This window comes from Lagopus leucura, unplaced genomic scaffold (genome assembly GCF_019238085.1).
Source record: "Lagopus leucura isolate 7727_CA_CO unplaced genomic scaffold, USGS_WTPT01 Super-Scaffold_100022, whole genome shotgun sequence".
Classification (NCBI taxonomy): domain Eukaryota; kingdom Metazoa; phylum Chordata; class Aves; order Galliformes; family Phasianidae; genus Lagopus; species Lagopus leucura.
The window spans coordinates 5,456,806-5,483,223 of record NW_024962275.1 but is presented as its reverse complement, the minus strand read 5'-3'; the positions used below and the strand labels follow the sequence as shown (position 1 = coordinate 5,483,223).

General features: G+C 60.0%; 3 protein-coding genes across 6 annotated transcripts; 2 read left to right on the top strand and 1 right to left on the bottom strand.

Annotated features, from left to right (window-relative positions):
• Window positions 1-891: 891 nt before the first annotated feature.
• On the top strand, window positions 892-3,953 carry AK1 (adenylate kinase 1). Its single transcript, XM_042879045.1, has 6 exons — window positions 892-966; window positions 2,399-2,434; window positions 2,820-2,983; window positions 3,096-3,212; window positions 3,428-3,619; window positions 3,727-3,953. The coding sequence occupies exons 1-6, from the start codon at window positions 957-959 to the stop codon at window positions 3,790-3,792; spliced, it is 585 nt and encodes a 194-aa protein (XP_042734979.1). The 5' UTR covers window positions 892-956; the 3' UTR covers window positions 3,793-3,953.
• Window positions 3,954-6,185: 2,232 nt separating this feature from the next.
• ENG (endoglin) lies at window positions 6,186-15,461 on the top strand. Its single transcript, XM_042878790.1, has 15 exons — window positions 6,186-6,293; window positions 9,294-9,451; window positions 11,078-11,212; window positions 11,722-11,872; window positions 12,098-12,254; window positions 12,337-12,469; window positions 12,547-12,721; window positions 12,801-12,943; window positions 13,036-13,173; window positions 13,310-13,354; window positions 13,424-13,534; window positions 13,621-13,866; window positions 14,054-14,117; window positions 14,204-14,305; window positions 14,741-15,461. Exons 1-15 carry the CDS (start codon window positions 6,236-6,238, stop codon window positions 14,857-14,859), a joined length of 1,935 nt encoding a protein of 644 aa, XP_042734724.1. The 5' UTR covers window positions 6,186-6,235; the 3' UTR covers window positions 14,860-15,461.
• Window positions 15,297-26,171, bottom strand: FPGS (folylpolyglutamate synthase). Of its 4 annotated transcripts, none has more exons than XM_042878791.1 (15): window positions 19,734-20,883; window positions 18,648-18,776; window positions 18,494-18,547; window positions 18,333-18,397; window positions 18,142-18,256; window positions 17,986-18,063; window positions 17,767-17,828; window positions 17,592-17,694; window positions 17,448-17,525; window positions 17,219-17,366; window positions 17,041-17,145; window positions 16,784-16,934; window positions 16,633-16,708; window positions 16,257-16,323; window positions 15,297-16,183 (listed from the first exon to the last, which is right to left on the bottom strand). In XM_042878791.1, exons 1-15 carry the CDS (start codon window positions 19,758-19,760, stop codon window positions 15,759-15,761), a joined length of 1,683 nt encoding a protein of 560 aa, XP_042734725.1. In that variant the 5' UTR covers window positions 19,761-20,883; the 3' UTR covers window positions 15,297-15,758. The 4 variants fall into 4 exon arrangements, 3 of the variants coding, with proteins under 3 accessions (XP_042734725.1, XP_042734726.1, XP_042734727.1); XM_042878792.1 differs by having other exon boundaries at window positions 17,041-17,142; XM_042878793.1 differs by having other exon boundaries at window positions 17,986-17,991.
• Between the last annotated feature and the right edge of the window lie 247 nt (window positions 26,172-26,418).

Here is a 26,418-nt window from a genome sequence, read left to right as displayed (position 1 = left end):
CCTGGGCACAGCACCACGCAGGGTCAGGCCGTGGGCCGAGGGCTGCTGCCAGGTGCGCTCAGTGCCCCCCTACCGGGGAGCCCCCAGGTTGCGCCCTTCCTATGGAGCGATGCCGGGCTCAGCCTCGCAGCGCAGGCGGGACGTGACCCGGTGCGGATTTCAACCCATCCATTCTTAGCCTCTGCCCTTTCCCGGCTGTAACACGACCTGACGGATGGCCGCGGCTCCTTCGGCCCCGGTCTGGCCGGTTTGGGGACAGCGAGGTGACGCGGTGTGGCTGAGCAGGTGGGGTGCTGCGGGGCTGGGTGCGGGCAGGCGGCATGGCCAAACCCACAGCAAGGAACTGGAGGGGCAGCAGGGAGCGGCCACCCCAACTTGGGCACCGAGAACGGGCTGAGCCCTTCAAAAGCCTCCCCTCCAGCACGCGGGGAGCTGGAGGAACGTAGGACGCCACCTCCATCTCTCAGTGTCCTGGTCCCATGTGTGACCCCAAGCCGGTTTCCGGCTGCCAGGCAGCACCCCAGGCATGGGGATGTGGGCAGGGCAGGGCAGGGTGCTGGTATTGTCACCTTGCGTCACCCGGCAGCGCCGGCACAGGGCGGGTGGCTGCCGGCAGCGAGGTAGGCGATGGCTGCAGGAAGTGAGGTCCCAGCTCCTGGAGCCATGGAATTCGGGCAGCATTGTGCCTTTCTTGTGTATTTTAGAAATTTTGTAGATTTGAGGGCCAAGTTGGGGAACAGTAATGCTAGCAGGGGGGAAACCCCGTCCCCCAGCGTGGCCCTAGAGCTCAATTTGAGATCTGCTCCATCCCATCGTGGAAGCAAAGGGAGAGCTGTTGTCCTGGCAACATCCTCTCCAGGCCTCAGTGCTGGGTACCCTTGTGTCCCCGCCGTGCTGCTCACTCTGCTTTGCTTCCCTTGCAGCCTATAGTGCTCCTCCACCCAGACAGCAGCAGCATGTCTACAGGTGAGTGCTTGACATCTGTGCCTCTTGCATCCATTCCTTCCATCCCCTTTGCATCCACCCCCCTTGCATCTGATCCCTCGATCTCCCTTGGCATCCATTCTTTCCAACCTCTGTTGCCTCCATCCCTTATACCTCATTGTATATACTCAGTTTTTCCTCCTTGTCCATCTCCTGCATCCTTTTTGCATTTGTCCTCTCTGTCCCTCTTGTATCTAAACCCTTGGCTCCCCTTGTGTCCATCCCCTGTGTCTATCTGTTCCCTCTGTTCCTCTTGCATCTAATCCCTTAGTTCCCATCCATCCATCTGTCCCCCCCATCCTCCTGTGTTGTACAGTTGTGTCCATCACTTCTCCCTGCCATGCCCATCTCTTTTCTCCCCCTTGCATCTGATCTCTCAGCCCTTTGTCCCTGTCTCCCGTGTCCTCTTTGTATCTGTCACCTCTGTCCCTCTTGCATCTGATCCTTATGTCACCTTTTGTGTCTGTCTCATGTTCTCTTTCCATCTATCTCCTCTGTTTCCCTTGTATCCAAGTCCTCAATCTCTCATCCATCCCCAGTGTCCCCCCCTTGTGTCCATCTTCTGTGTTCTCCAGTAGTGCCCGTCCCCTCTGTCTCCCCCTCGTGTCCATTCCGTGTCCTCTTTCCATCCCGTCTCTGCGTCCCCCTTACATCCACTCCCTGTCCAACCATTGCCTCTGTCCTATTTCTCCCCCTTGCTTCCCCCCATCTCCCACATACCCCATGTCTCCTGCCCCCCCCCCAAACCAGCCTCTTGGCTCCCTCCCAGCCCTGGGCTCACCGGCTGCTGGAGGAGCTGAAATTTCAGAAGACTGAGATCCAGAGATGGGCAGTGCAGCCCCGAGGTGGCTCACATTATTTTTAGCTCCCTCCCTCTGCACTGTCAGATCCCAACTCATGGCAGGGATGGATCCTGGGGGGGGGGGGGGGGGGGGCGGGGGGGAAATCCTGCAGGGAAAACCCCCCTGTTCTGTGACCTGGAATGCTCCAAGTGGATGGGCTGTGTCATTTCTGGGGACAGTCAGACCCCAGGCGCTGTTCCATGCGTGCCATGCTGCACCAAGCAGGACTAGGAGCTGGCCATGGGGGTGGATGTGGCTGTCCCTGCTGGTTCCTTCAGTGGGGCCGGGGACAGTGACTGTCTCCAGGATGCAGTGGAGTTCCAAGCCCACAGCTCAGCCCCACAGCTGCCAAGGCACCATGGGGTCTCAGTGCTTGAGCATGTCCAGTTTTGATGTCCTGGACTGTCCAGGTGACAGGGATGGGTGCTCCCTACTCTGCCCTCCCTGGGTTGAGGTTGGTCCCCACCACCCCTCATTCAGTCCTGCACTGGGGACAGTTTGCTCCTTACTGTAAAATCCAGCTTTTAGATTTATTGTTGGTTTTTTTTTTTTCTTTTCTTTCTCTCCACCAGAAAAACTGAAGCACCACAAGATCATCTTTGTGGTGGGTAAGTGGGCTTGGGACAGAGGTGGCCGGTGTGGGGTGTCTGGGACCAGCAGGGTCTAGCAAAGCTTGGGGTGCCAGCATCCAAAGTGATGTGATGGCAAACTCCTGGGAGTGATGTCATGGGTGTTTGATGGTGTGGTGATGTCCAGGGTGCCATCAGGAGAGTGATGTCTTGGATATTGGTCACAGTGCCTCTGGTGCCATCAGGGCAATGATGCCCATGTGCCAATGGCTCATCAGCCACACCAGCAGCCTATGCCACCCCGACAGCTCTTTCCATCCATCCTGTCTCCTCTCACCAGGCTTTGATGGGTCTGGGCTGCCTCTCCTCCTACCCCCACTAGATGGGGCATGGGACATGACGGTGGCCCTGGTGTGACTTGCAGGTGGCCCCGGCTCGGGGAAGGGGACGCAATGTGAGAAGATTGTGCACAAGTATGGGTACACTCACCTCTCCACTGGGGATCTGCTCCGGGCAGAGGTCGGCTCGGGCTCGGAGCGGGGCAAGAAGCTGCAAGCCATCATGGAGAAGGGCGAGCTGGTGCCTCTGGTGAGTTTGTGGCCATGAACACAGGGTGACGTGGGGACACTGCGGTGATGCAGCGGCAGGAATAGGGCACACGGTCCCACATCACCCTGACAGCTGTATGCCCCCACACCAGGACACAGTGCTGGACATGCTGCGGGACGCCATGCTGGCTAAGGCAGACACCTCCAAGGGTTTCCTCATTGACGGCTACCCCCGCGAGGTGAAGCAGGGAGAGGAGTTTGAAAAGAAGGTGAGGGCAGTTCAGTGTGCGCCACGTCGTGTTGTGCCGCCTTCCATCTGCGGCCCGCACGGCGAGGGGACATCTGGGCTGCACCCAGGCCTGGCAGAGGGTGACTGGGGTGATGGCTGTGCTGTCCCCCTCCTGCTGGGTGTCACACCTCCAGCCCCACCCGGAGGAGACGTGGGGACACCCAGACCCACACGGTGACAGCTGTGTCCCCGCAGATCGGCCCCCCCACGCTGCTGCTCTACGTGGATGCGGGGAAGGAGACAATGGTGAAGCGGCTGCTGAAGCGGGGAGAGACCAGCGGGCGGGTGGACGACAACGAGGAGACCATCAAGAAGCGCCTGGAGACCTACTACAAGGCTACCGAGCCCGTCATCGCCTTCTACAAGGGCCGGGGCATCGTCCGACAGGTGAGCGGGATACAGGGAGGGGGGGAAGCAGCACGTGGGGGTGGCCGAGCCCCAACCCAACCCCCAGCATCGCTGAGGGAGCCAGCGCCCCATCACTGTCCCCGCAGCTGAATGCCGAGGGCACCGTGGATGAGGTTTTCCAGCAGGTCTGCTCCTACCTCGACAAGCTGTGACGGCCCCGCGCCCCCCACCCTGCGCTCCCCCCGCACGCGCGGGGCAGAGACAGCGGAAGTGGCCTTATCCTGTTTTCGTGGACGGAGCCGCGCGAAGGAAATTTCAAGGACATTGTGTTTGGCTCTTTCCCGTCTCTCCCCAGTAAAGTTCACTTTAATGAGCCCGGACTTTATCTTTTTCTTCTGTCGCAGGAAATGAGTTTTTCTTTCCAGAGATTTTTGTTTCTACCCCCCCCCCCCCCCCCCCCCCTCAGCCAGCCCCTCTCTGAAGCTGATTAAGGGCAGGAAGCGGGTGTTTATCCCGGCTGCGATGCTGTGGGCCGGGGGATGCTTGGAGGAAGGGAGGGAGCATCCCGACTGCTTGCCCCTGGGGCTGTGTCCTGGCCCCTTCCCGCTCCCCCCAACCCCATCTCCCTCCTCTGCTCTGCTTCTGTATCCCAGGGGCAGCATCCCCCCGTCCCTCCTCCTCATCCCATCAGATGGTGATTTCTGCCACTTCCACCATTTCTTTGCTGCCTTTGTCCATTGGGGTGTTTTGGGATGCCCTCACCCTTCATCTCATAGGATGGGGATTTCCATCATCTCCTCACTGCTTTTACCCAGTGGGGTGCTTGGCCGTGCTGCTGGCTGTCCTCCTTCCAATCACATACTGTCATCAGTGTCACCGCTGTGCCTCTGGGCTGGATGTCACCTGGGGCAGAAGGATGCTGTGTGGACGTGCATCTTAGCACAGCCACCAAAGTGGTGTCCTCATGGGTGGGGGCTAGCACCTGGGTCCTCAGGGGGGGCTGAATATCTCAGGAATGTGCTGCAGAACTGAATATGAGGGATGCTGGCATTGGGAACATGGAACTGAGGGTTTCCCAGTCCCAGAGCTGCCTGCAGCGTGCTCAGACGCATTGCAACCCCCTGGTGTTCCTAGACAGGGTGAGGGCAGCAGGCAGCAGAGCCATGACCTCCCGGCGCTTTGGGGCTGCTGTAAATCAGGCACGGGGTGGGCAGCAGCTCGGGGGCAAGCCAGGTCACCGGGATGGTGTGGAGGAAGGAAATGTGCTGGGGAGGGGGGGGGAACAAAAATTCCCCTAGAAAAATTCCTGAAGGGAAAAAAGAAAAAAACAATTCCAAGCGCGCCAGGCTCAGACGTCAGCCGGGTGCCCAGGGGTGAAGCAACCATGAGCAACGGCGGGGCCGTGGCGCTGCGGGGAGGCGGCGGGCAGGAAGGATGCGGCCATCCGGCCGGGGCTGGGGCGCTGCCAGCACCGCGAGGCGCGTGTCGCTGGGGGCGGGGGGCCAGGAGGGGCGGGGGGCCGCGGGTTGAAGCCGGGTGGGGGATGGAGCGAGCCAGTATCCCTCGTGCCCTCGCCCCTCTCGGGGTGTGAGGTGAGCCTGAATCAGTTTCCCCGTATGGTGAGCAGGGCTGGAGCGTCCTGATTGCTCCCCTGGAGACGGGTGCAGGGGATGCTCAGGCTCGGCGCTGCTGCCTGCACCCGTCCCCGCGGTCCCCAGGAGATGGCAGTGCTCTGTCGCTGGAGATGGCTGCTGCTCGCCCCGGGGACGTGCTGGGGGGACAGAGGTCACCTCGAGGACGTGCTGCTGCCGGGGACGGGCCCGCTGCCTTCCCTGCAGGTCCCTGCTCCGCTTCCTCCCCACGGCCTTGGAATGGGGTGGAACCACCCCAGTGTGCATTCAGCGGGGACGGGACAAGGCTGCAGGAATGTCCCTGTGAGCATCCTGCTGGTCTCTGGCTCCCACCTCGGTACTGCTGTGACCCAGGACTATTCCCAAACCCCAAACCTGCCTGCAAGCAAGGATGCTGTGGCAGTTCCTAGCTGTGGGCACACACAGGGCTGGTGGCATTGCTGTGGGCCCCACACATCTGCCAGCAGCCCCAGACCTGGTTCCCAGAGCTGTGAGGCACTCACTGCTGGGGAACAACATAACCATGCATGGGCTGAGTGTCAGCACCGTGGGGCAGCCCGTGTCTCCCTTGCATTGGTGCAGCACCACACAGAGCAGCCCCCTCCCCACTCCTAAGACGTGTGGGGTTGTACCAGGGGGCAGAATGGGCTCTCTGACACCTGAACATCCTCAAAGCAGGAGCTGTGATCCCCAGTGCTCTTGCTCTGTGCCACCACCTCAAAAAGGGTTCCAGGGCGTACCCGCTGATTCCATCCCTCGGGACACAGCGCTGGCAGCAATACCCACTCCCCAACGGGGAAACCGAGGCACGGGCCCCCCCTCACTTCACCCCAGCCCCCCCTGTCCCCCCCTCCCCTCGTCAACCGGCACGGCTCCAGCGCTGCAGAGCGGCATTTCCTCCCGGCACGGAGCCGCGCCGCCCGCCGACCCTCCTCCTCCTCCTCCTCCTCCTCCTGCCGAAGGGAGTCGGTTTCCTGCCGCCGCCGCCCGCTCACTGCGCTCAGGGTTCGGGGCAGAGGCCGGGATGTGCCGTCGGAGCTCTCCGCTGTTGCCGCTGCTGCTGGCGCTGCTCGGCCGTCCCGGTGAGTGGGGCCGGGGGGTCCCGGTGGTGTGCGGGGCACGGGAGGGGACGAGGGTGAGGAGGTGCCCGGAGCGCGGCGGGATCAGGCAGGAGCTGCGTCCCGCGGTGAGGCACACGTACCGGGAACAAGGATGGGACCCTGCTGGCGTGGGACGGACCCCTCTGACATGGGACCCTGCTGACATGGGACCCCTTTGACACGGGACCCCTCCAGCGGCCTCAAAGCTCGGCTGTGGCACCAGCTTTGCGTCAGAGCGGTGCGACTGCTGCTCCCTTCCTGAGACCACAGCACACAGCGGGTCCTGCGGTGGTCCCAGTGTCAACCAGAACACCCAGGCGGCGGGGATGGGAGCCCCCAAAGCACCCTGCCGTTGGTGGCTACGGAGGTGGGCGCTGTTCTGCTGCCTTCACTCCAACCCCAGCAGTGCTGACGCTGCCCTCACCCCGTGACCGCTGCGGGTTCACAGGGAGGGTCTATGGGGCACCCACAGCAGCCAGCAGGCAGAGGGCTGGGGACATGGGGACATGCCATGCTGGGATGGGACAGGGACAGAGTGGTGCCGGGATGCCCTACAGTCCCTGTCCTGGGGTTTGTGCTATGCAGGCCGTGCTTTATGGGGCTGTGCTTGTGTGGACCCCATCCTATATAGTTGTGTCATACTTGTCCTATAGCTGTGTCATATGATCTCCATTCAGCGCAGCTGCCATAAGGTCCATGTCCTGTGCAGCTGTGCCATACTGTCTGTGTCCTCCATAGCTGTGCCATACTGTCTTTGTCCTATGGCTGTGCCATGTGGTCCCCATCCTACAGGGATGTGCAATAAGGTCTGCGTCCTATGCAGCAATGAGGTATGGTCCCCCTCCTGTAGCCGTGCCATATGGTTTGTGTCCTATGAAGCAGTGTCATATATTCCCCATCCCATATAGCTGTGCTGCTGGGCCTCCATCCTTAGCAGCTGTGCAGTCTCTGTCCTGAGCAGCTGTGCCAAACAGCTGCTGTGCTGTGTCCGTTGTACTTGTGCCATTTACTCTGCATCCTGTGTGGCTGTGCCATACAGTCCCTGCACTAACATGGTTCTGCTGCATGAGCTGTGTTCTATGTAGCTTTGGTCCCCATACTACTCAGCAGTGCCTTCTAGTCCCTGTCCTACTTGGTTGTACTGTATGCTATATGGGCCTCATCCTATGGAGCTGTGCCATACTGTCCCACATAGTGATGTAGTGTAGTTCCTGTCCTTCCCATCTGTTTTATGGTCCTTTGTTTATTTATCTGTGCCGTGCAGTCCTTGTCCTGCGTGTTCAGTACGGTTCCTGCCCTATACAACCAACCAGTGAGGCCCCTGTTATATGTAACTGTGCCTCTACTGTCCTTGTCCTGTGTAGCTCTGCCATACAGGCCACGTCCTACGATGTGGCAGTGCTACACCATGCCCACCACCTGCAGCTGTGCTGCATGGCTCGCATCCTATGTGGGTGCACCATAGCATCCCTGTGCCACGTAGCTGTGCCTTCCACCCCGTGCCTTATGTAGCTGTGCTGTACACCCTGTGTTGCCACCTCCCTATGGCACAGCAGTCAGTGATGACCCAGGGATGACAACCCCAGGCTGCTGCACTCCCTCCATTCCCACTCCTGGCGTGGCTGAGCCCTGCCAGCTCATTGCACGAGTGTCAGCAAACCGTGCTGCCTGGGAGCATCCAGCCCTGCTGGAGCCCCCAAAGCCTGGCACCCTGGCACCACAGGGCTTTGTTCTGTGCCTGGAGGCTTTGATCCTCTCCTATTAAAAAACAGGAATCCCTCACACGCCGGGGCGACACAGCAGAGAGGCCGAGGGTGGGCAGTGGGAGGCTGGAAAAACATCAAGTGGGTTTTCTTTCTTTCTTTCTTCTAATTTTTTTTTTTTTTTTTTTTTTACATTTCCTGGAGTACAAAAATAAATGCCCCCTTATCTGATTGACCCCGCGGGCGCAGGCCGGGCCCAGCTGAGCGCCCTTATCTGATCCTGACATCATGCTGCAGAGCACTGCCTGCCCCTCGGGACAGTGCCCGCTTGGCACCGCTGCCCCAGTGCCCCTCTGCAGCATCCCCGCTCTGTGTGGGGCTGCACGGCTGCATCCTGGCAGTGTGTCACCGGAGGGATGACGAGCCACCCAACGTGCCCTGTGATGCCGGGGATCGGGGCCGTGCCCGGTGCCGCCGGGGCAGCAGTGCAGGGAAGAGTGCCGCGGGCTGCGGCGCCCAGATAAGAGGCTGTTTATCTTCCTCCCGATGCTGCGACTGCTGCGCCATGGGGAGGAAGCGCTGGACAATAGTTGGGACCTCGGCAGCGTCACCGTGGGGCCTGCGCCGTGACCCCGCCGCCTCGGCCTCACCACCCCAACGTGGCTCTGGGATGGCACGCGTGGCCCTTGCCCCGTCCCCGACGTAGGGTGTCCCCAACACAGGGCATCGCCTCCTCCTGCATTGGTGGCCCATCGGGGGCCCCCCTGGAGAAGGGATGGTGCTCCTGGTTACATCTGAACCAAATGCAGCACCCACCGCCCCAGAGGGCATCCACAGCAGGGCCATCCATGGGTGCCCCAACACTGGGACAGCTCGGGGACGGTGCTGCCCAGGGCACGGGAAATGCCCCAGGCCGTCACCTCCGCGTTTGCAGGTCTGGAGCTGCAGGCAGCATTCGTTCTGCAGGCAGGATTTCCCTTGGCAGCCGCAGCGTGGGGACGGTCAGTGTCAGCGCCGCCCGCCTCGCACCTCGGCAGGGACAGCCCGGTGCCATTTCCACACCTGGCCCTTCCGATTTCCTGCCGCAGCGGGGGCCGGGGAGGGCCAATCACTGGGGGAAGCCGCACAGGGACAGTGTTTTTTTCCAGACCGGATCTGAGGATCATTAATGGGACCAAACTCGCCAGCTCCAGGCGGGTGTCGCAGCACAGCCCCTCTTGCACGTCCCCTGTCCCCACACCGCCAGGCAGTGACTGATGTCCCTTTGTTTTCTGCCCAGACCCCGCTCCAGCCGAGCACTGCGACTTGCAGCCGGTGACAGCAGAGCCTCCCATCACGCTGTCCTACACCACCAGCACGGTGCTGCGGGGCTGCGTCAGCAGCAGCTCTACGCACACTGAACATGAAGTTCACGTCCTCAGCATCCAGTGGTCGAAGGTGAGCCTGCTCCTTTTCCAGCTCCCCCTGGGGAAACGCAGTCCTGGCACTGTGGGACCAGCAAGCAGTGAATGCAGCTGAGACTGCTGTCAAAATCGTTTCCTCTGAGTAACGAGCAGCGAGAGAAACCAGATTAACCTTTTCCACAGTGCAATTTCCCTGACATGGCCCAACTTCCCCTCTCAGATGAAGCTGTGGTTTTGCTCTGTCCCTAAAGGGACAGTTTAAACTCTTCATAAAGGTGGCAGTCTGAGCTACAGGGACTGTCCCTGCACTGGGTGTTCTGGGTACCTGTATGTCCACAGGGATGGATGGATGCAGGGAAGGATGGAGGAAGTCGCTTGGGTCGAGGCAGCGTGCCCAGCATGGTGCTTTGTGGGTGCTTGAGGTCGGGCACAGCAGGGCAGTGAGCCTGGGACTGCTCCCCTGCCTGGTGCACTGCCCAGCCCTGCGGTGGGGGGCTTTGGCTGGGCAGGAGGAGGCAGCATTAGGGGAAAATTGGCTGCGGGAACCAGGCTGGGCTCCCTTTGAGCTGCTGAGGCACCAGCAAACGCAGCACTGGGTTCTGGTCCTCACCGTCTCCCAGCTCTCCCAGTTCTGCTTTTCGGGGCACAGGCAAGGGAGCAGGAAGCCTGGCCCTGGTGCAGGCGCCTGCAAGTGAGCGTCAGAGCCGGGGGTGCCCCGGCTTTGTCACCAGAGGCGGCGGGGGACACACAGTGATGTCACGGCTGTGGCACTCGGCTCGCCGGCACCGAGCCCTGGGGAGCCGGGCAGGGACCTGGCTCCACTCCTAGAAGAATTACTGGAAACTGCTTTCTATAAGCAGATCCCACAAAGCAATTAAAAAAAAAAAAAAACCAACACGACACAACAACACCAAAAAGAAAAAACCTAAAAAAAGGCCGCGGAGGGCGAGACGCAGCCTCCAGCTCCTCCATCTCCCCATGCTTGGCGGGGGCAAAACAATGGAGCGCCGCAAAACACGCGGCAGGAAAACCAGCGCGGCTCCTCCTGCCGCCACGGGGCCACCCGGGGTCCCTGGCCACCCACACAGCTCTATGGGGTCACAGCCGGCCGCCTGCACACCGTGCTGCTGCTGCTGTTTGCTTTGTACTGCGAATGCGGTGGTGCCACAGTGTCAGGATGGGGCTGGGAGAGACAGGAGGGCACATCCTGGTATCCAGCGTGGGGATGCTCTGCTGCATGGGGTGAGGATGCACCAATTGCAATGTGGGGATGCTCCAGGCCATGGTGCAGGGATGTCCTGGGCTGCTCTGTGGGGATGCTCCGGTCTCCACTGGGTGACACCTTGCTGCCTGGTACACAGCACCCGCTCCCTGGTGCTCTGACCCCCATGAAGGGCCACAGCATGAGGATGCTCCTCCCCAGTGTGGGCCATTAGGAGGTAGCTAGAGGGGTCTGTCACACTCTGGTGTGTGTATACACCCAAGTGGCACCCCTGCATCCCTCCAGCTGCCCCAAGGCCAAATCTCCCATCCTTGCTGCCTCCCACATGGCTCATGTTTGGGGCCAGCCCAATGTACCTCTCTGCTCTCCCACTGGGGACATGACAGGGGGGTCAGTCCCAGCCATAGGCAGTGCTGATTCTCTTCTTGTTCCCTGCAGACCCCTGTTCCCATGCTGAATGTGTCCATCATACCACAAGCTGATGTCTGCACCCGGCAAGCAGTGCTCATCCTCCAGTGCCCACAGTGCTCAGCCAGCATCACCTCCCCGTGCCAGGACCTCCTCATCCACACTGTGAGTGCCACAGCAGACCCAAGGGAGGGGTTGGAGGGCCTGGGGCTGCCCCTGGGGTGCTTGAGTCCCCCCTCCTGGGGACGATGCTCACAGCTGGGGGACAGCTGGCTGCTGGCAGCAGATCTGAGCATGGGGCAGGCCAGGCAGCGAATGACGCATGGCGCTTGAAAAAGCTCCTGTTTCCTCCGGCTGCCGGGAGGAAGGTCAGCGATGGGGTTTGGCTCCAGCGAGCTGAGCCGGGGCCGGGAGCTTTGTTAGCAAAATAAACCTCCTGCTTTGTTTGCGGCTAATAATAAAGTGGGCCGAGCTCCTCGCGTGCTGCCGGCCACCTAAAATCCCTGCAGTGTGACCCCGAGTGCAATGCAGTCAGTGCTCTGGAGATGCCAATCCACCTGGGCTCAGAGCAGCACCGCACACACCGGGAGTGGGGGTCCTGTGTTTCCCGGGTGGCAGAGAGGGATGCATCTGTGTGCCCTGCTGCCTCAGCTCCTTGTGCTGCTCACCTGCAGGACGCCTCTCTGAGCCCCAAGGTGCAAGGCACGGAGCTGCCAGAGGCTGCCAAGGGACATCTGCTGGACTGGGTGCAGAACACCTATAGGGGCATCACATCCTACAGCGAGCTGAAGGACCCACAGAGGATCCACCTCCACCTGGGCGAAAGTGCGGCGAGACACAGGGAGGGGGGTGGGGGGCTGGTGGGGGCGGTAGGGGGCTGGTGGGGGGCTGGGTGGCACTGGGGGGATGAGATAAGCACAGCACTCCTCCTGCTCCACTGTGCTGGAAACATGCAGGGCGATGCTGGGAGACCCTGAGCGTGGTTGTCACATAAAACCACGTCAATGGTGCCGTTTTGGTGGCCACCAGCACTGCCTGCCTTCCCTACAGATAGCAGCAGCCCCCTGAACTGCGTTCCCCAGATGGACTTTGATGCCACGCCGCACCTCGAGGCTGAGGTCCTTTTCCGTGAGGTGAAGGGCTGTACCAGCAGCAGTGCCCACAGTGCCAGGGCTGCCCACATTGTCCAGCTTCTGCACAAGCCCAGGTACTGGGGAGGAGGCCAGATCTCTTGTGGGCATCCCAAGAGGGGCCTAATGCTGGACTGAGAGTGTCTTGTGGCTTTGCAGCTTGCCCATCACGGAGGTGAACCTGACCCTGAGCTGCCCCGAACAGCAGCCCAACAACCAGATCCTCCTCCTGCAGGGCCCAGCCAACCTCGCCTGGCTCCTGATGCTGAACAACTGCAGCCTCAATTTCCTGGTACGGCCCTCGCGGCACTTTCCCACTGCTGCCCCAATCCCTGTCTCCTCTCACTCCCTTCTGCACCATCCCTGCAGACCTCCGGCACCTACAAGATCCTGCACATCCCTATGGGGCCGCAGAAAGGGGAGCTGCTGCCCGACACAGAGCAGGGCCTCATCACCAAAGCCTATGAGAAGAACTACAGCATCATCGCCTCCTACTCCGTCATCCCCATCAGCCCCCACATCACACTGAAGATCCACGAGCGTGGTCAGTCCACAGAGCATGAATGGGGTCAGGGAGCTTAAGGGGGGGTCTTCACTCAGACCCCCATGCCTTCTCCCTGCAGAGGTGCCGAGGAAGCTGCCCACGGTGCCCATCTCATCAACCCTGAGCCCTGACCTCATATCCAGCACGCTGCTCCTCACGCTCAGGCCCTGGAAGTGCACAGATGACACCATGGAAATCGTCATCGCCAGGTCCCACCTGGAGGTGAGGGCACCTGCTCCAGGTGCTGAGAGGTGAGAGGAGGGCTGGCCGGGCACGCCAGAGGGAGTTGGGCACGATTGTTGCCTTTATTGCAGCCCATCAAGGACGTGGTGAACATCACCCTGCGGGACATCAGCTGCCAGGCAGAGAAGAACGCCACGCACTTCATGCTGCACACCCTGCTCAGTGGCTGCGGCACCTTGGTGGAGAGCCACGGCCATGCCAAAAATGAGGTGAGCACAGCTGGCTGTGGTGCTGATGGGGAGACCCCAGAGCCACCCCAACCCTGTGGGGAGACCCCAGCAGCGGAGATGCTCATGGGGACACCTCTATGGCCGGGCTGACTGAACGTTCCTCCTCTCCTCACAGCTCATCCTCAGCCTGTCCAAGGGCTCTGTGCTCCGGAGCGTGCGGGTAAGTGTTGGTGGCTGTGTCACCAACTGAGGGTGACAGAGTAGTGGCTGACGCCATCCCTACTTGCAGGTGGCCTTTCAGTGTCCGATCCCACGGGAGCTCTTCCTGCGCCTCTTCCCCACTGCTGACTTCAAGGTACCACAGACAGAGCTGGAGGTCAACAAAGAGGTGTTTGTGCAGGTACCCGTGCATGGGGCCCAGGCACCGGGGTGGGGACCGCACCGTGGGGCGACGGCATCCCTAATGGTCACCCTGTCCCCATGCAGGCATCCATGCACTTGGAGGACTACCTGGCCGACCTGCAGCTCAAGGAATGCTATCTGATGGCCCCTGGTATGGAGCCAATGCTGCTGGTGCAGGGCAACAAGGCCAAGAGCTCCAGCGTGGCCATGCTGGACGAGCCCCCCAGCAACTGGACCAGGAAGGTCTGGCGCTTCCGCTTCACCTACGCCATCCCTGAGGGCAGGCACGTCCCCTTCTCTGCCACCCTCACGTGCAAGGCTGGGCTGCAGGTCAGCATCACCCCCATCTGGCACCACGGTCCCCCTCCTAGGCATATCAGTGGGCTTATCACCAAGCTGGGAACAGCATCCTTGGTCCCCAAAGCCCTTGGGCACAGGGCAGTGAACCACATCCCCATGGGATGGTGGCACTCGGGCTGGAATATCCCCATGCTCATCCCAACCCTCTGCCTGGCAGAACAACACCATCTTCGAGAAGGTTTTGGAAGTGAAGGTGAAAGACATCTGGCGGCCACCTAACAGTGAGCTGGGGACACGGGGCAGGGTGGGGGGACACTGCTGGGTCTGGGGAAGGTAGCCCCACACTGATGGCCTCATCCCACTGCAGATCAAGGGCTGGGGCTGTCTGCTGTGCTGGGCATCACCTTTGGAGCCTTCCTCATCGGTGCACTCCTCACTGCTGGGCTCTGGTATATCTACTCACATACTCGTGAGTATCTCTCGGGGGGAATTGGGGGGGCCCACACACATGTCCTATTGCTGGGAAAGCCATCCTCCTCCCCATTCCCAACCCTCCCGCATGTCCCTGGGAGGGGGGCTGTCATGTTGCTATCACCCAGACATCCCTTTTTGGCCGAGGCATCTCATGAGTGCGAGCCAGCTGCAGTCCCCAAGGTCCCCACAAAGCCCATCGCCATCCCTCATCTTATCGGGGGCGGGGAGGGGGTGCAGAGCTGTGTTGGCCGGGGAGCACGAGCCCTGCGCCAGGGACGGGTCCCTTATCAGGGCTGGAAAGGTCACGTCCAGGATGAGCCACCCCCTGCCGGCCCTGCCGGCGCCGAGTTTTGTTTTTTGGCCCTACATTATTTTTCTTTTCCCTCCCCCCCCCTTCCTACCCCCTCCCTGGACCGGCGGCGTAATGCAGGTCCCATCTCCAAACTGCAGCCGGTGTCCACCACGGCGCCAGCCTCGGAGAGCAGCAGCACCAACCACAGCATCGGCAGCACCCAGAGCACCCCCTGCTCCACCAGCAGCATGGCCTGACCCCCTGGGCCTCCCCCTCAGCCATCACCCCACCGCCACCACCGGCTCAGCCTCCATAAAAGCCTTTTTCTACCCCAAACCTCAGGCTGAGCCCGGAGGGGGCCATGGCCCCACGCTGTCCCCAGGGCCACCCTTACTCATTCAGTGAATGCTTTGGCCCCCCCAAGGCAGCCCAGGGCGGGGAAGGGGGGGCACCATGCAACACCCCTCCAGGGGGTTCCCAGCACATGGGAGTGTAGGGGGCAAAATGTGGGTGCCTCCAGGATGTGTCCTGGCACTTAGGCAGCGTTTGTACCCCGGCACCCACAGACCCTGCATTATCCTTCCCCTGATAATGCGGTGCAAATGCACGCTGAGCAGCAGCTGGGGGGCAGCAGGTGCAGCCCCGATGGGGTGACCCCCCCCCGGCATTGTCCCATGGAGGCAGTGGGCAGCACTGGGAGCAGCAAATGGTTTATTGGGATGGGGGCTGGGGGCCAGGCAGCACCACGCTTCTGCCCCCTCGGCCCGGGGCAGTGCACAGACATCAACCCGGACCCCCCAGCCCAGCTCCAGGTCAAAGTTACAAACTTAATAATAATAAAAACCTAGACTACATTAAATTAGTGGCACAGAGCCTTGAAGCATCACTCATACCTAGGGCACAGAGCACCCACAGACCCCCAAAACCTGCTCTGGGGGGGGGTCAGGGAACTCACAGTTCCCCTGCCAGAGCCCGGGGGCACCTTGAGTTCATCTCATCACAAGTGTCCCCTCCTCCTGATGGGGACAGCCTCTCCCTGGGCTGGCACAAACAAAAGGCACTGGGGTGAGAAGGAGCAGGGACAGCCCAGCTTGGGGGGGGGTCCTATTTGCCTCCAAGCATTCAAGTCCAAGGAGGTGCAGAGCCCCCATCCCCACTACTGGGACAGCATGGGGTCCAGCAGCTTGAGGACCCCCCCAACCAGGTGCAAGCTGCCAGTGACAAGGACGCGGATGGTGGCCGCCTCCTGTAGCAGAACGGCCCCGCTGGTGGCCACAGGGTGCGGGTGAGCCCCCACCTTGGAGGCAGGGATGGGCAGGTGGGGATCCCGGCCCTGCGCGATCCACTGCAGCGCGTGGGAGATGCAGGGGAAGACGAGGGAGGTGGAATTGAGCGGCCGCTCGGCCGGGGGCACCAGGAGCAGGGCTTCACGCAAGGGGTCCGGTTGCAGCAGCCCCCCCACCTCCAGGGGGGCTGGCAGCCAGGGGCCCCCCTTCTCCTCCATCAGCCGCGTCCACGTCTTCTGGTTCTCCACACAGCGTGTGAGGGCGTTCTCCAGTGTCACGTTGAAGTTTTGTTGGTCTGCAGGGAGGATGGGGGTGGGTTCAGGGGTGGGGGTGGGGTGGAGGGACCACCACCAGAGCCCGGTACTCACCTGCACTAGTAGCCACCGACACCTCTGTGAAGTTGGGGCAGAAAACGGCGTAGTCAAAGTGGCAGGGCTGTGCGGAGAAGGGAGATCAGCAGGGTGGGGGACACAGAAACTCCCAGGACAGCCCCCCACTATCACAATGCTACCAGGATGCCACCAGGACCTGTCCCAGCCCAGCAGGGCTTGGTGGGAGTGTTAGGACTGCAGCTGGGGCTGTGAACCCCTTGGAAAGGAGGGGGGCATTGAGCTGGGAGACAACAGTACAGGACAGACAGATGGATGGACAGATGGACAGCAGCTCCACCATATGGCTCCCAGCACCCGCAGCAAAGTGGGGCCCAAGGACAGCACCTCCCCCACAAGCACCCCAAAACCTCACCAGCAGTAGCTTCAGTAGTGCAGCTGTGTCCCGGTCCCCCGTAGCATTGAAGAGCAGCACCCGCACCTCAGAGCCACTATAGGGACAAGGGCTGGATGGGTGCTGCCTATGCCCCGTTATCCTTGACACCCTCCCCACGTCCCCTCCTTACTCCTGGGGTTTGTCCTCATTGAGGGCTGCCTGGCGAAACCAGCGTACGCAGGCTTGGATGCTGCTGGTGGTGTGAGCCCCATCGATGTACCACGTCACAGGGCCGTGCGGCAGCACCTGGGTACGGCCCAGCCACTCTGTGTCCCGCAGTCCTGGGGGGAAAGGCACAAAGCATGGCTGCATCCTGCCACCCCCAGCACCAGGACGTCACCGCAGGGGGATCACAGTCAAGCACAGCCCCACACTGCCCTACTGCACCTTGGATCATGGCATCACTGGGGCAAAACGTGGGTGCCAGTGGCACCGAGCGCTGTGCCGACAGCTCCGCTCCGGGCAGCACGTCCTGCAGCACATCGGTACCTGCTGGGGGTGGCACACTGTGAGCCACGATAGCACCCCCCAGGCCGTGCCCTCCCAGCCCCATGTGGGGCCTTACCCTCGTAACCGCGCCGCTGCAGCCACGTCCGTGAGAGCTGCAGAGCCAGAGCAGCATTGGAGCGCTGGTGGCTCCCCGCCAGCCCCAGCTCCAGCACCCGCGTCCCCGCCTCAAAGGCATCCAGTTCGGGGCAGAGGTACAGCGGGCACTGTGAGGACAGGAGGCTGAGCCTGGACCCATGGAAGCCCCCCATTCCAAGGCTCAGCCCCACGCTGTCCCCTAAGCTCACCCCACACTCCCGTGCTCGGTCCCGGAGCACTTCCAGTGGTTGCTCGGGCTGCAGCACTGTGAATGCTGGCACGCCAGGCTGCGGAAGATGGGTGGTTAGGATCCAGACACAGGGCTGGAATGGGATGTGAGGCCTTCTTCCTACCTTAAAAATGCCACCTTTCTGCCAAGCGATTTTCTCCACAGTGTCCCCCAGGATGCTGGTGTGGTCGATGCCCAACGAGGAGACGCCGCACACCACTGGTGTCCTGGGGACATAGCGTGAGCACGGCGGTGACACAGGGATGGCACAGAGGGTGCAGAGCCCAACCCGCTCCTACCTGATGATGTTGGTGCAGTCGAAGGCACCACCGATGCCCACCTCCACCACCGCCAGGTCCACCTGTGTGCACAGAACGGTTCCAGCTGGAAAAGAGCTCTCAGATCCCCAGGTCTGACTCCATCCCATCCCTACAGACCCCATCACTCGGCACCACAGCTCCATGGGGACACTGACCCTGCCACCGCCAGGCAGCCCTTCCCAGCATCACACCACCCACCTTCTCCTGCAGGAAGACATGGAAGGCCATGATGGTGAGGAAGCGGAAATACGCCGGCATGTTGGCCTGCGCCTCGTCCTGTGGGATGGGGGCATCAGGGGGGGGCTGTGGGGGCTCCCCACACCGCAATGAGCCCCGGGACACCCCGCACCCCACCTTAGTGTCCCACAGCCGGCGGTACACCAGCCAGAAGTACTTGCTGAACAGCTCCTTGCTCAGCGGCTGCCCATTGATACGGATCCGCTCGCGCACCTGCACCAAGTGGGGGGAGCTGGGGGGGCAGGATGTTGGGGCACGTTCAGCCCCAGCTCACCCCCAGAGCCCCCCCCCCAGCGCCCACTGCCCACCTGTAGAAGCCAGTCCGCAGCCCATAGCCACGCAGGATGCGCTCGGTGAAGGCACAGGCTGAGCCCTGGGGACGCACCGACATCAGCACAGCAATGGGGGGAGGGGAAAGCAGAACGGCAGCGTGTCCCCTCCACGACCCCCAGCACTCACTCCCACTCACCTTGCCCTTCGTCCCCGTGACGTGGATGATGTTCAGGCGATCCAGGTCCTCGACCTGCAGGGTGAGCACCGCGTGAGACCCCGGGGCCGCGTGTCACGTGGGGAGCCGGACACGTGCGGGGACACAGATGCCACAGCGGGACCCGTGGGCTCACCTGCAGCCCGCTCCTCTCCAAAAAGCCCCGCATGGCCTCCAGCTGGGCCCGGGGGTCTCCGCGTTCCCGCTTCACCTGCTCCAGGTAACTGGCGTTTGTCTGCAGCGTGTTCAACGTGCGGATGGCATCCTGGAACGAAGCGGCGGCTGCGGCGCCCATCACGGCGGTTTCGGCCCCGCGCCCGCTGCGGCGTGAGCGCGGAGGGCACCGACCTCTTATCGCCGAGGCGGCCCCCAGGGAAGCCCACGTGCCGCACCCGCACTGGACGGCCCCGCACCGCGGTTCTCCCCCCGGCCCGCGCTCACCGTCACCGGAGCGCAGCCGGACGCCCCGCCGCCGTTCCCCTCCCGCATAACTCCAACTCGGAGCGGCCCCCGACCCCGCACGCCCGCTCCCTTCCGGCCCGACTCCGCACCCCGTCCCTCCCGCAGCCCCCCCGGCTCCAACTACCTGATAGTCCGCCGCAGGGACGCGGGCAGGGCGCGTGCTGAGCCGCCTCCCGCCGCTCCCCGCCGCTCCCCGCAGCGCCCCGCGCAGCGCGCGCAGCCCCCGCGCCACCATCGCTCCGCGCCGCCCCGCACCGCCCGCACCCCGCGCGTGCCGCCGTCCCCGAGGCCGCAGCCCCGCCCCGCCGCCATCTTTGGAAAGGGCAAAGCGCCGCCACGTCGGAGCGGGCGACGTGACGGAGAGGGGCGGCGGGGCGGCCCAAAAAGGAGCGGCGCCACGCGGGGCGCTGAGGGCGTCCCTCCGATCCCCCCCCCCCCCATCCCCGCACGGAGTCGCCCCGCGGCCCCATCCCGCCGCGACGCTGCGGAGCGCAGCAAAAGGGGAGCGGAGCCACGCGTCCCCTTCCGCCGCATCCCTCCCCGCAGCCGGCTGCAGCGGCACGTCCACACGCAGGGGAAAGGAAGCAGCGCTTTGGAACGGCACCGTGTTTTTTCACAACTGACGGAGCAATCTGGCTTTTTGCTTGCAACCAACTTCATTTGTCCAAAAAAAAAAAAAAAAAAAAAGAAGACACATCAAGTCCCCTCCGCAGCCAGGCGCTATTCACTATTGCAGAGCCCTCCACCATGTCAGATTTACCTTATAGGTGTCCTTTATCATCCTCATCCACTGCTCTCACACCAGTCCAATGCCCGCTGCCGTGTGTGCGGAGCTGCTCTGCTACCTCCTGGTTAACGGACAACTTATCAAATGGCAAAGGTTATAACCCCCTGCATTTTGTACACGTCGCTCATTGGAAAGTCTGGGGATTCGTGTGGCTTGGGAAAAGGCAGCCAGCTCCAGCTGGAGGTCAGTCATGGAAGACAAGGTGGGAAGGAGCTCTTGCTCTGCACCAGTGCTCCGGCAGTGCCCGGTGTGCACCTGGTCCCCGGGGAAGGCAGTAGTCCTGCTCCAGACTGCACACAAATGGCTCCAGGACAGAGGAATGCACACAGGAGCGTTTGTAAGCAGAGCGGCCCTTGCAGCTCCAGCACAAGCATGCTGTGAAGCACTGCAAGGACAGGGGGCTGCTTCCAAGCAAAGGCCAGAACACAGCCTGAGTACAGCAACTCCAGCTCCATCATCAGCACTATGGGGAGCAAGCAGGCAGCTGTCTGGGTGTGTCCCACAAAGAACTTAATTGCACTCTAGAGCCAAGAAAGCACACTGAGTGCTAATTCCTACTGTAAATCCTGGATGTATGGAGCAACCAGTTCCATCAGCGTGGCCGGCCCAGTAAGTCCCCTTCAAGGCTGGAGCAAGAGTTGGTCATTAAGCCTGGAGCCACTCTGCTTTCCCCACATTACTCAGAAGCAGCTGCAGCATCCTACACCAACACTTGTGTGCTCAGAGGATATGCAGTACAGGAGCTAACACCAAATGAGAGCTGCAGACAGCTCCCAGCAGGGCTCCCTGCAGCAAACCCCAGCGCTGACAGAGCCAGCTTCTCCATCATCAGATCCGTAGCAATCGATTCACAAGATTAACATAATCAATATGGACTGCTCCATGGCGACACGGGCTGTGCCAAAGCCACAGGGAAACAGCTGCAGGCTCGTAGGCATCACTTCCCCACTCACACACACACAGCTGCCTCCCACAGCTCCTTGGTGGCAGAGCTGCTGCACAAGGCGAGGGGAGGGCAGAGCTCAGGTAAAGCCACCAGGCACTTGGCCCTGAAGGAAGTCCCTGATCAGAGAGAGAGACCCTGCTGAGATGCCCCTGCTCAACACATCCCGCAGAGCAGCCCAGCCAGGACCCCGCTCAAAACACCCTGTCAAACTCAGTCTGGTTGGTAGCCGCAGGATTCCTGCCCTGGTTTGCTGGCTGCTGGGGCATGTGCCCACCCCTCCTGCGCGGTGGGGCCAGGTACTCGAACATGGACTGGTTGTGGGTGGACAGCATGTTTTTGAGGTCCGAGGGCATGGGGTCTGACCAGAAGAAGTCGTGGTTCAGCGCATCATCGCTGTCGATGCGTTGGGCCGGGTCCAGCACCAGCAGCTTGTCGATGAGGTCGAGTGCATAGGGGTCCTTGACGTAGGCCTTCAGGCGATCCTTCACCTTGCGCTTCTGGCCTTTGGGGAGCTCCAGCTTCTGGTACAGCTCATACTTATCCACATTCGGCCAGACCTGGAAGGGTCAGGACGGAGAGGTTGGGAGAAGATAGCATCAGCAGTGGCTTGAGCGCTCCCTGACACCCTCAGGCAAACCAGCGTGAGGCTTGCGGAGCAAACAATACCATTTTATAACTCCCAGTCAGCAAACCTCGTTCCCACAGCACAAAGAAGGCAATAAAGAGTGCACTAAGGCCTAAAGACATGCAGACAAGTCAGGACAGAATCCTCCTGCTGTGGGAACAGCACATGGCATGGCACTCCTGAAGATACTCCAGGATTTCTGATTTTCATACACACACACAAAAAATCTACTAGAGAACACTAGTTGGCTTGGGCCAACTCCAACATCCAGAAGGGCCAAGGGCAAAACTCTCTGCTAAATAACAACCTGGATGTATGCAGCACCTTTTATTCTAGGAAACTACAGCCTGCTGCAATCACCTGCTCTTATATCAACCTCAGTCTGGGAGAGATAAGAGCAGCAAGTGCTTGGGCACAAAAGGAAGCACTTCTGGTGTAAGTAACAGAGGCGTCATCCTCCACATTGTGTGCAAAACCACCTGCCCATCTCACCCGAGTAATTACAGCCCTGGCCAAGATCTCTCCCAGCTCAATCCCCCACCAGAGGGCAGGGCAGACTTCCCTGAATTAAGAAACTGAGAAAGAGCTGAGAGCTCACACAAGAGCTGAGCTGAAACCACAAAGCACAAGCCAGAACTAAAGAGGCTTTCCAAGGTGAAGAAGGCAAAGCACTCGAAACAAACAAAAACCAGAAAGACAGAGGATGTTTGGGGTTTGTGTCTCAGATGAACACAGAACAGATTCCTACATGTGACGTTCTGTTCTTTCACACACTGAGCAACCAGCATTCTCTCAGTGCTCAAAAACAAGTACACTGCTCAGTCATCCCAGAAAAGGCCAAATTCACCCTCTTATGTGTAAGGAGGTGCCGTGAGTCATGGGAGAGCTGGAGTTTACACACAGCAGCACGGATGCTCAGTGTTCAGCTGGACGCTCAGCTCCCAGCAGCCTCCCCAGCCTCACTGCCAGCAGCAGCCACACTCCAGTGCTGGGAACACACAACAGCCCACACAGGAGAGTGAAGAGGACTAGAAGTGCCTTGTGCCAGCCCCTGCCCTCACTGCTGCGTTGCAGGTCCCACAGCCTGCCCACACTCTCACCCTCACCTCTGGCGTGATGGATCCGCAGAGCTGGCTAATGAGGGTGAGCTGGTGCTGCTCCGTGTTCCCCTGCATGATGGGGCTGCGGGTCCACATCTCTGCCATGATGCAGCCTCCACCCCAGAGGTCAATGGGGGGCCCGTAGTCCCGCTCCCCTAAACAGAGGTGCTCTGTAAGTCACCTGGGATGAGGTGAGGGGAGGAGAAGCCAGCAGCACCCATCACCTCCTACCTAGCAGCAGCTCTGGTGGCCGATACCACAGGGTCACAACACGGTTGGTGTAGCGATTTGGCTGGCTGTTCTTAGCCAGGCTGAAAGCTCGAGCCAGCCCAAAGTCTGCGAGCTTCAGGACTCCGTCCCGCGTGATCAGAACGTTGGCAGCTTTCATGTCTCGATGCAAGATCTGTGCAAGGACAGACATCAAGAAGTTAAGCCACTGAGTTATCGCCTCCTTGGGCACCCAGGTGCCAGCAGGGAGCTCAGAATCGGGAGATGAAGGACAAAGTAGAACTTCCCTCCAATCTGCAGTGCGACACCTCAGACCACAGCACAGATCTGGCCCGTTACCTTGTTCCTGTGGATGTAATAAAGTCCATTCAGTAGCATCTGCATCACTTTCTTGATCTCTGAGAGCGTGAACTTGACGTGGGTGTTGCTGAGAAGGCCAGCCAGGTCGTGCTCACAGAAGTCAAACACCAGGTAGATGCTTCCTTTGCAGCGGTTGTATGGAGAGGCTACAGGAGAGGCAAGGAGGGACAGTCAGCAAGGGCTTTTCAGTCCCATCAGAGCTCCTCCTGACCTCCAGCCATCCTCACTCAGTAGGTGAAACCTCACGGCAGAGAAACATCAAAACAGGGACCCAAGACACCTCAAGATGCTTCAACAAGAGGTATTAAAACAGCAAAACAAGCAACTGAAGAACAGGGGATGAGGATCAGAGTGGTAGTAAGTATCATGAGAAAGGCAAGGAAAGAGCAAAAAGGCTTCATTTGTGTGTTGTGCTGTGTGCACAATGGCTGTGGGGTTTCATGCCTACAAACTGCAGCCCATGGGCGCACAAAAAGCTGCTAGCCAAGCACAGTCACTGTGTCAGCATTAGAGGAGGCACAGGCAAGGACAGACTCATGAGAATAGCACAGATCTTTCTAAAATAACATTAGAAAGTGAAGTTTACTGCAACCTCAAACGGTATCTATGAAAACAGACTGATGCAGATTTAAAACCCCAATTTGGTCTAGCATTCAATGGGGAGGTTGGTGGCCCTGCGTGTGGCAGGGGGGTTGGAGATTCATGACCCTTAAGGTCCCTTCCAACCCTGGCCATTCTGTGATTCAATTGCAATTTATGGTCAATAACAGGAAACCTCAAGTGAAGCAATCAATTCCAATCTTGTTCCTAGAGCACACGGGCAAAACACCAAAATGAAAGGCTGATTTTCATCAGCTGTGCACAGCAAAACCTGCTGATCAGCAACAACAACCAGAGGGCTAAGCTCAGCCTGCACAGTGAATGCAGAGCTCCCCCCTGCATGCCTGGAGGATGCTTTCTAGATTGCACACACGGTCCCTGGCCTGACAGTGGTGCAGTCCTTACAACACCTCTTCAACATAAAGAGAGAAAAGCTTAAAGTCTGAGAACAGTAAATGAAACCTTTCTGTTTTTCACTTGAAACTGAGGTCAAAGTAGATTTGGATGAAAACTGGAATTTAAACAAAACCCAAAGGATTTGACACATCTACAAAAATATTTACCGTAGGCATGCCAGAAACATGCAGTCATCACAACTGGTTTAATCACATCAGGAATTAAAAATTAACTTGTTGGTGGTGTTTTTCCTCATACCTACTGGTTCCAAGAACTGGCAGTAACCTACATTCTATGGAGCAACAGCAGGTTCCCAGATCTGAGCCTGAGGTTGCTACCAGTTCAGCATAGAAAACATCATCAGCAGAAAGGTGCTGCTGTCAATTTTATTTAACCAAAAAGACTGACTGCAGCATGGCAGGTTTTAATATCATCTGCCACTTTCAAAGCTGCTTTTTTGAACACCTGTCACTTTCAAAACAAATCCATACAAGAGAAGGATATATAAAATGAGGAGATGCTTTAAAATGATTTCCCTGGAAACAGAGGCAGGCCAGGTGCATTAGGCACACCAGTCACACCGCAGACGTGCTGCCTTCCCCTGGGACTGCCTGCAGCGACGAGGTGGAACAGCAGCTCAGCACAGAGCAACTGAATCGCTCACTGTGAAGCTGCAGCACTTCTAATCCAGCCCTCAAAGCCTGGGGGGTTCTGTCATGCACAGAACAAGAGGCTGAGCATGTCTCCAGCTGGAGCTGTCACCAGCACAAAGCTCCACGAGCTCTGTAAGCACATCTCCTGCTCCCAATGGCATCAGCACCATAAAGCTGCAAAACCACCACCAGGCAGAAAATCCTCTGCTTCAAATTCTATCCTGCTGCAGGTTTATTTAAAGCCGTTCAGACAGCACACAGCATTCACTGTGATAGCACAGGCACACTCCAGCAGCACCGACAACAGCTTTTTCCAGCCAAGCTGCAACACAGTAGCATTCATTCAGAATGAGCTTCCGCAGATGAGCGTGTGATCACCCCAGATTAAAGACTTGAGCCCGTGCTCAGTTGGAAGATCCACCCCCACTGCAACACAGCAGCCTGCTCAGCCATGAACAAAGACTGAAAACAGACACCCCCTCAGCAAGCAGCCAGCACAAAGGAGACCCCGCCAGCTACCTTTGGTCCTACAGATCTCTATGAGGTTCACCACATTCTCATGCTTGAGCAGCTGGAGGATTTTAATCTCTCGCAGAGCTGTGATGGGGAACTGGAAAGGAGAAGCAGAAGACATGGGTTAGGAGTGCAGCTCACATCTGCCTAGAGAACAGGAGAGGTTGGACTGCTGCAGCACAGCAGGAATAGCACTGCAACAACTTATTTAAGAGCAACTGAAACTTCAAAATATTACAGGGACACCGGCATAACTCATTGGTCATCAGACCACCTTTAGGAGAGGGATTCAGCCACAAGGTGGAGGTGTTTGGTGATGCAGACACCCGCCCTCCCTTCCCCTGTCTGAGGGCACAGCACGGCCCCAACTGACCACAGCACAACCGCCCCACCCCCACACACTGTGTACTCAAGACCTGGCACGTTACACCGGTAAATACAGTTAAAGAACACACGCTGACGTTACACGGAGCACCCTCCAATCCGCCATTCCAAAGCCCGCCACTCCTCCCCGAGCCCTCCAACCCGCCTTTCCCAAGCACAGCACGGCCGCACGCCCACACTTACCCCCTCCTTCTCATTTTCCATCAACACCTTCTTCAGCGCCACCTTTTTGCCCGTCTGTCGGTGCTGGGCTTTGAACACTTCCCTGTAAGAACGGCAAGAGACCCGTGAGCAGGGAAAGGACCGCACGGACGGCCCCACAGGGAGGCGGACGAGGCCGCAGCCCCCCGCCCGGCCGCCCCCGGCACAAAGGCCCCGGGTCAGACCGCGGCCTGGGCCCCAGGACGTGGAGGAGCCGCAGGGAACAGGCCCGAGAGGAGCCAGGCGCCGCCGGGAGCGGCCCCGAGGCCCGGAGCGCTCACCCGAAGGTTCCCTGCCCGATTTTGGCGAGCTTCTCGTACTTGGAGACCTCATCGCAGAACGGGCACTCCACCATGTCGTACTGCTTGGCCATGCCGGCCGCCGCCCTCACTTCCGCCCTCCCGCTACGCTACTTCCGGCGCGCCGCCGCGCTGCCTGCCGGGATTTGTAGGCCGCCGTCGGTCGCCATGTTGTCACCCCGGATAAACCTTTCGCTCTTAGGGCCGCCGCCCGAGTCCCCTCGCCGTGACTCATCTCAGAACACGGCCCCCGGAGCAGAGCGTCACCGCCGCTGTGCTCAGCAGTGGGCAGCAGGGGACCCCCAGCCTCTGCCCCAGTGCAACACAGGCCGCAATAAATGCAGACAGCCACA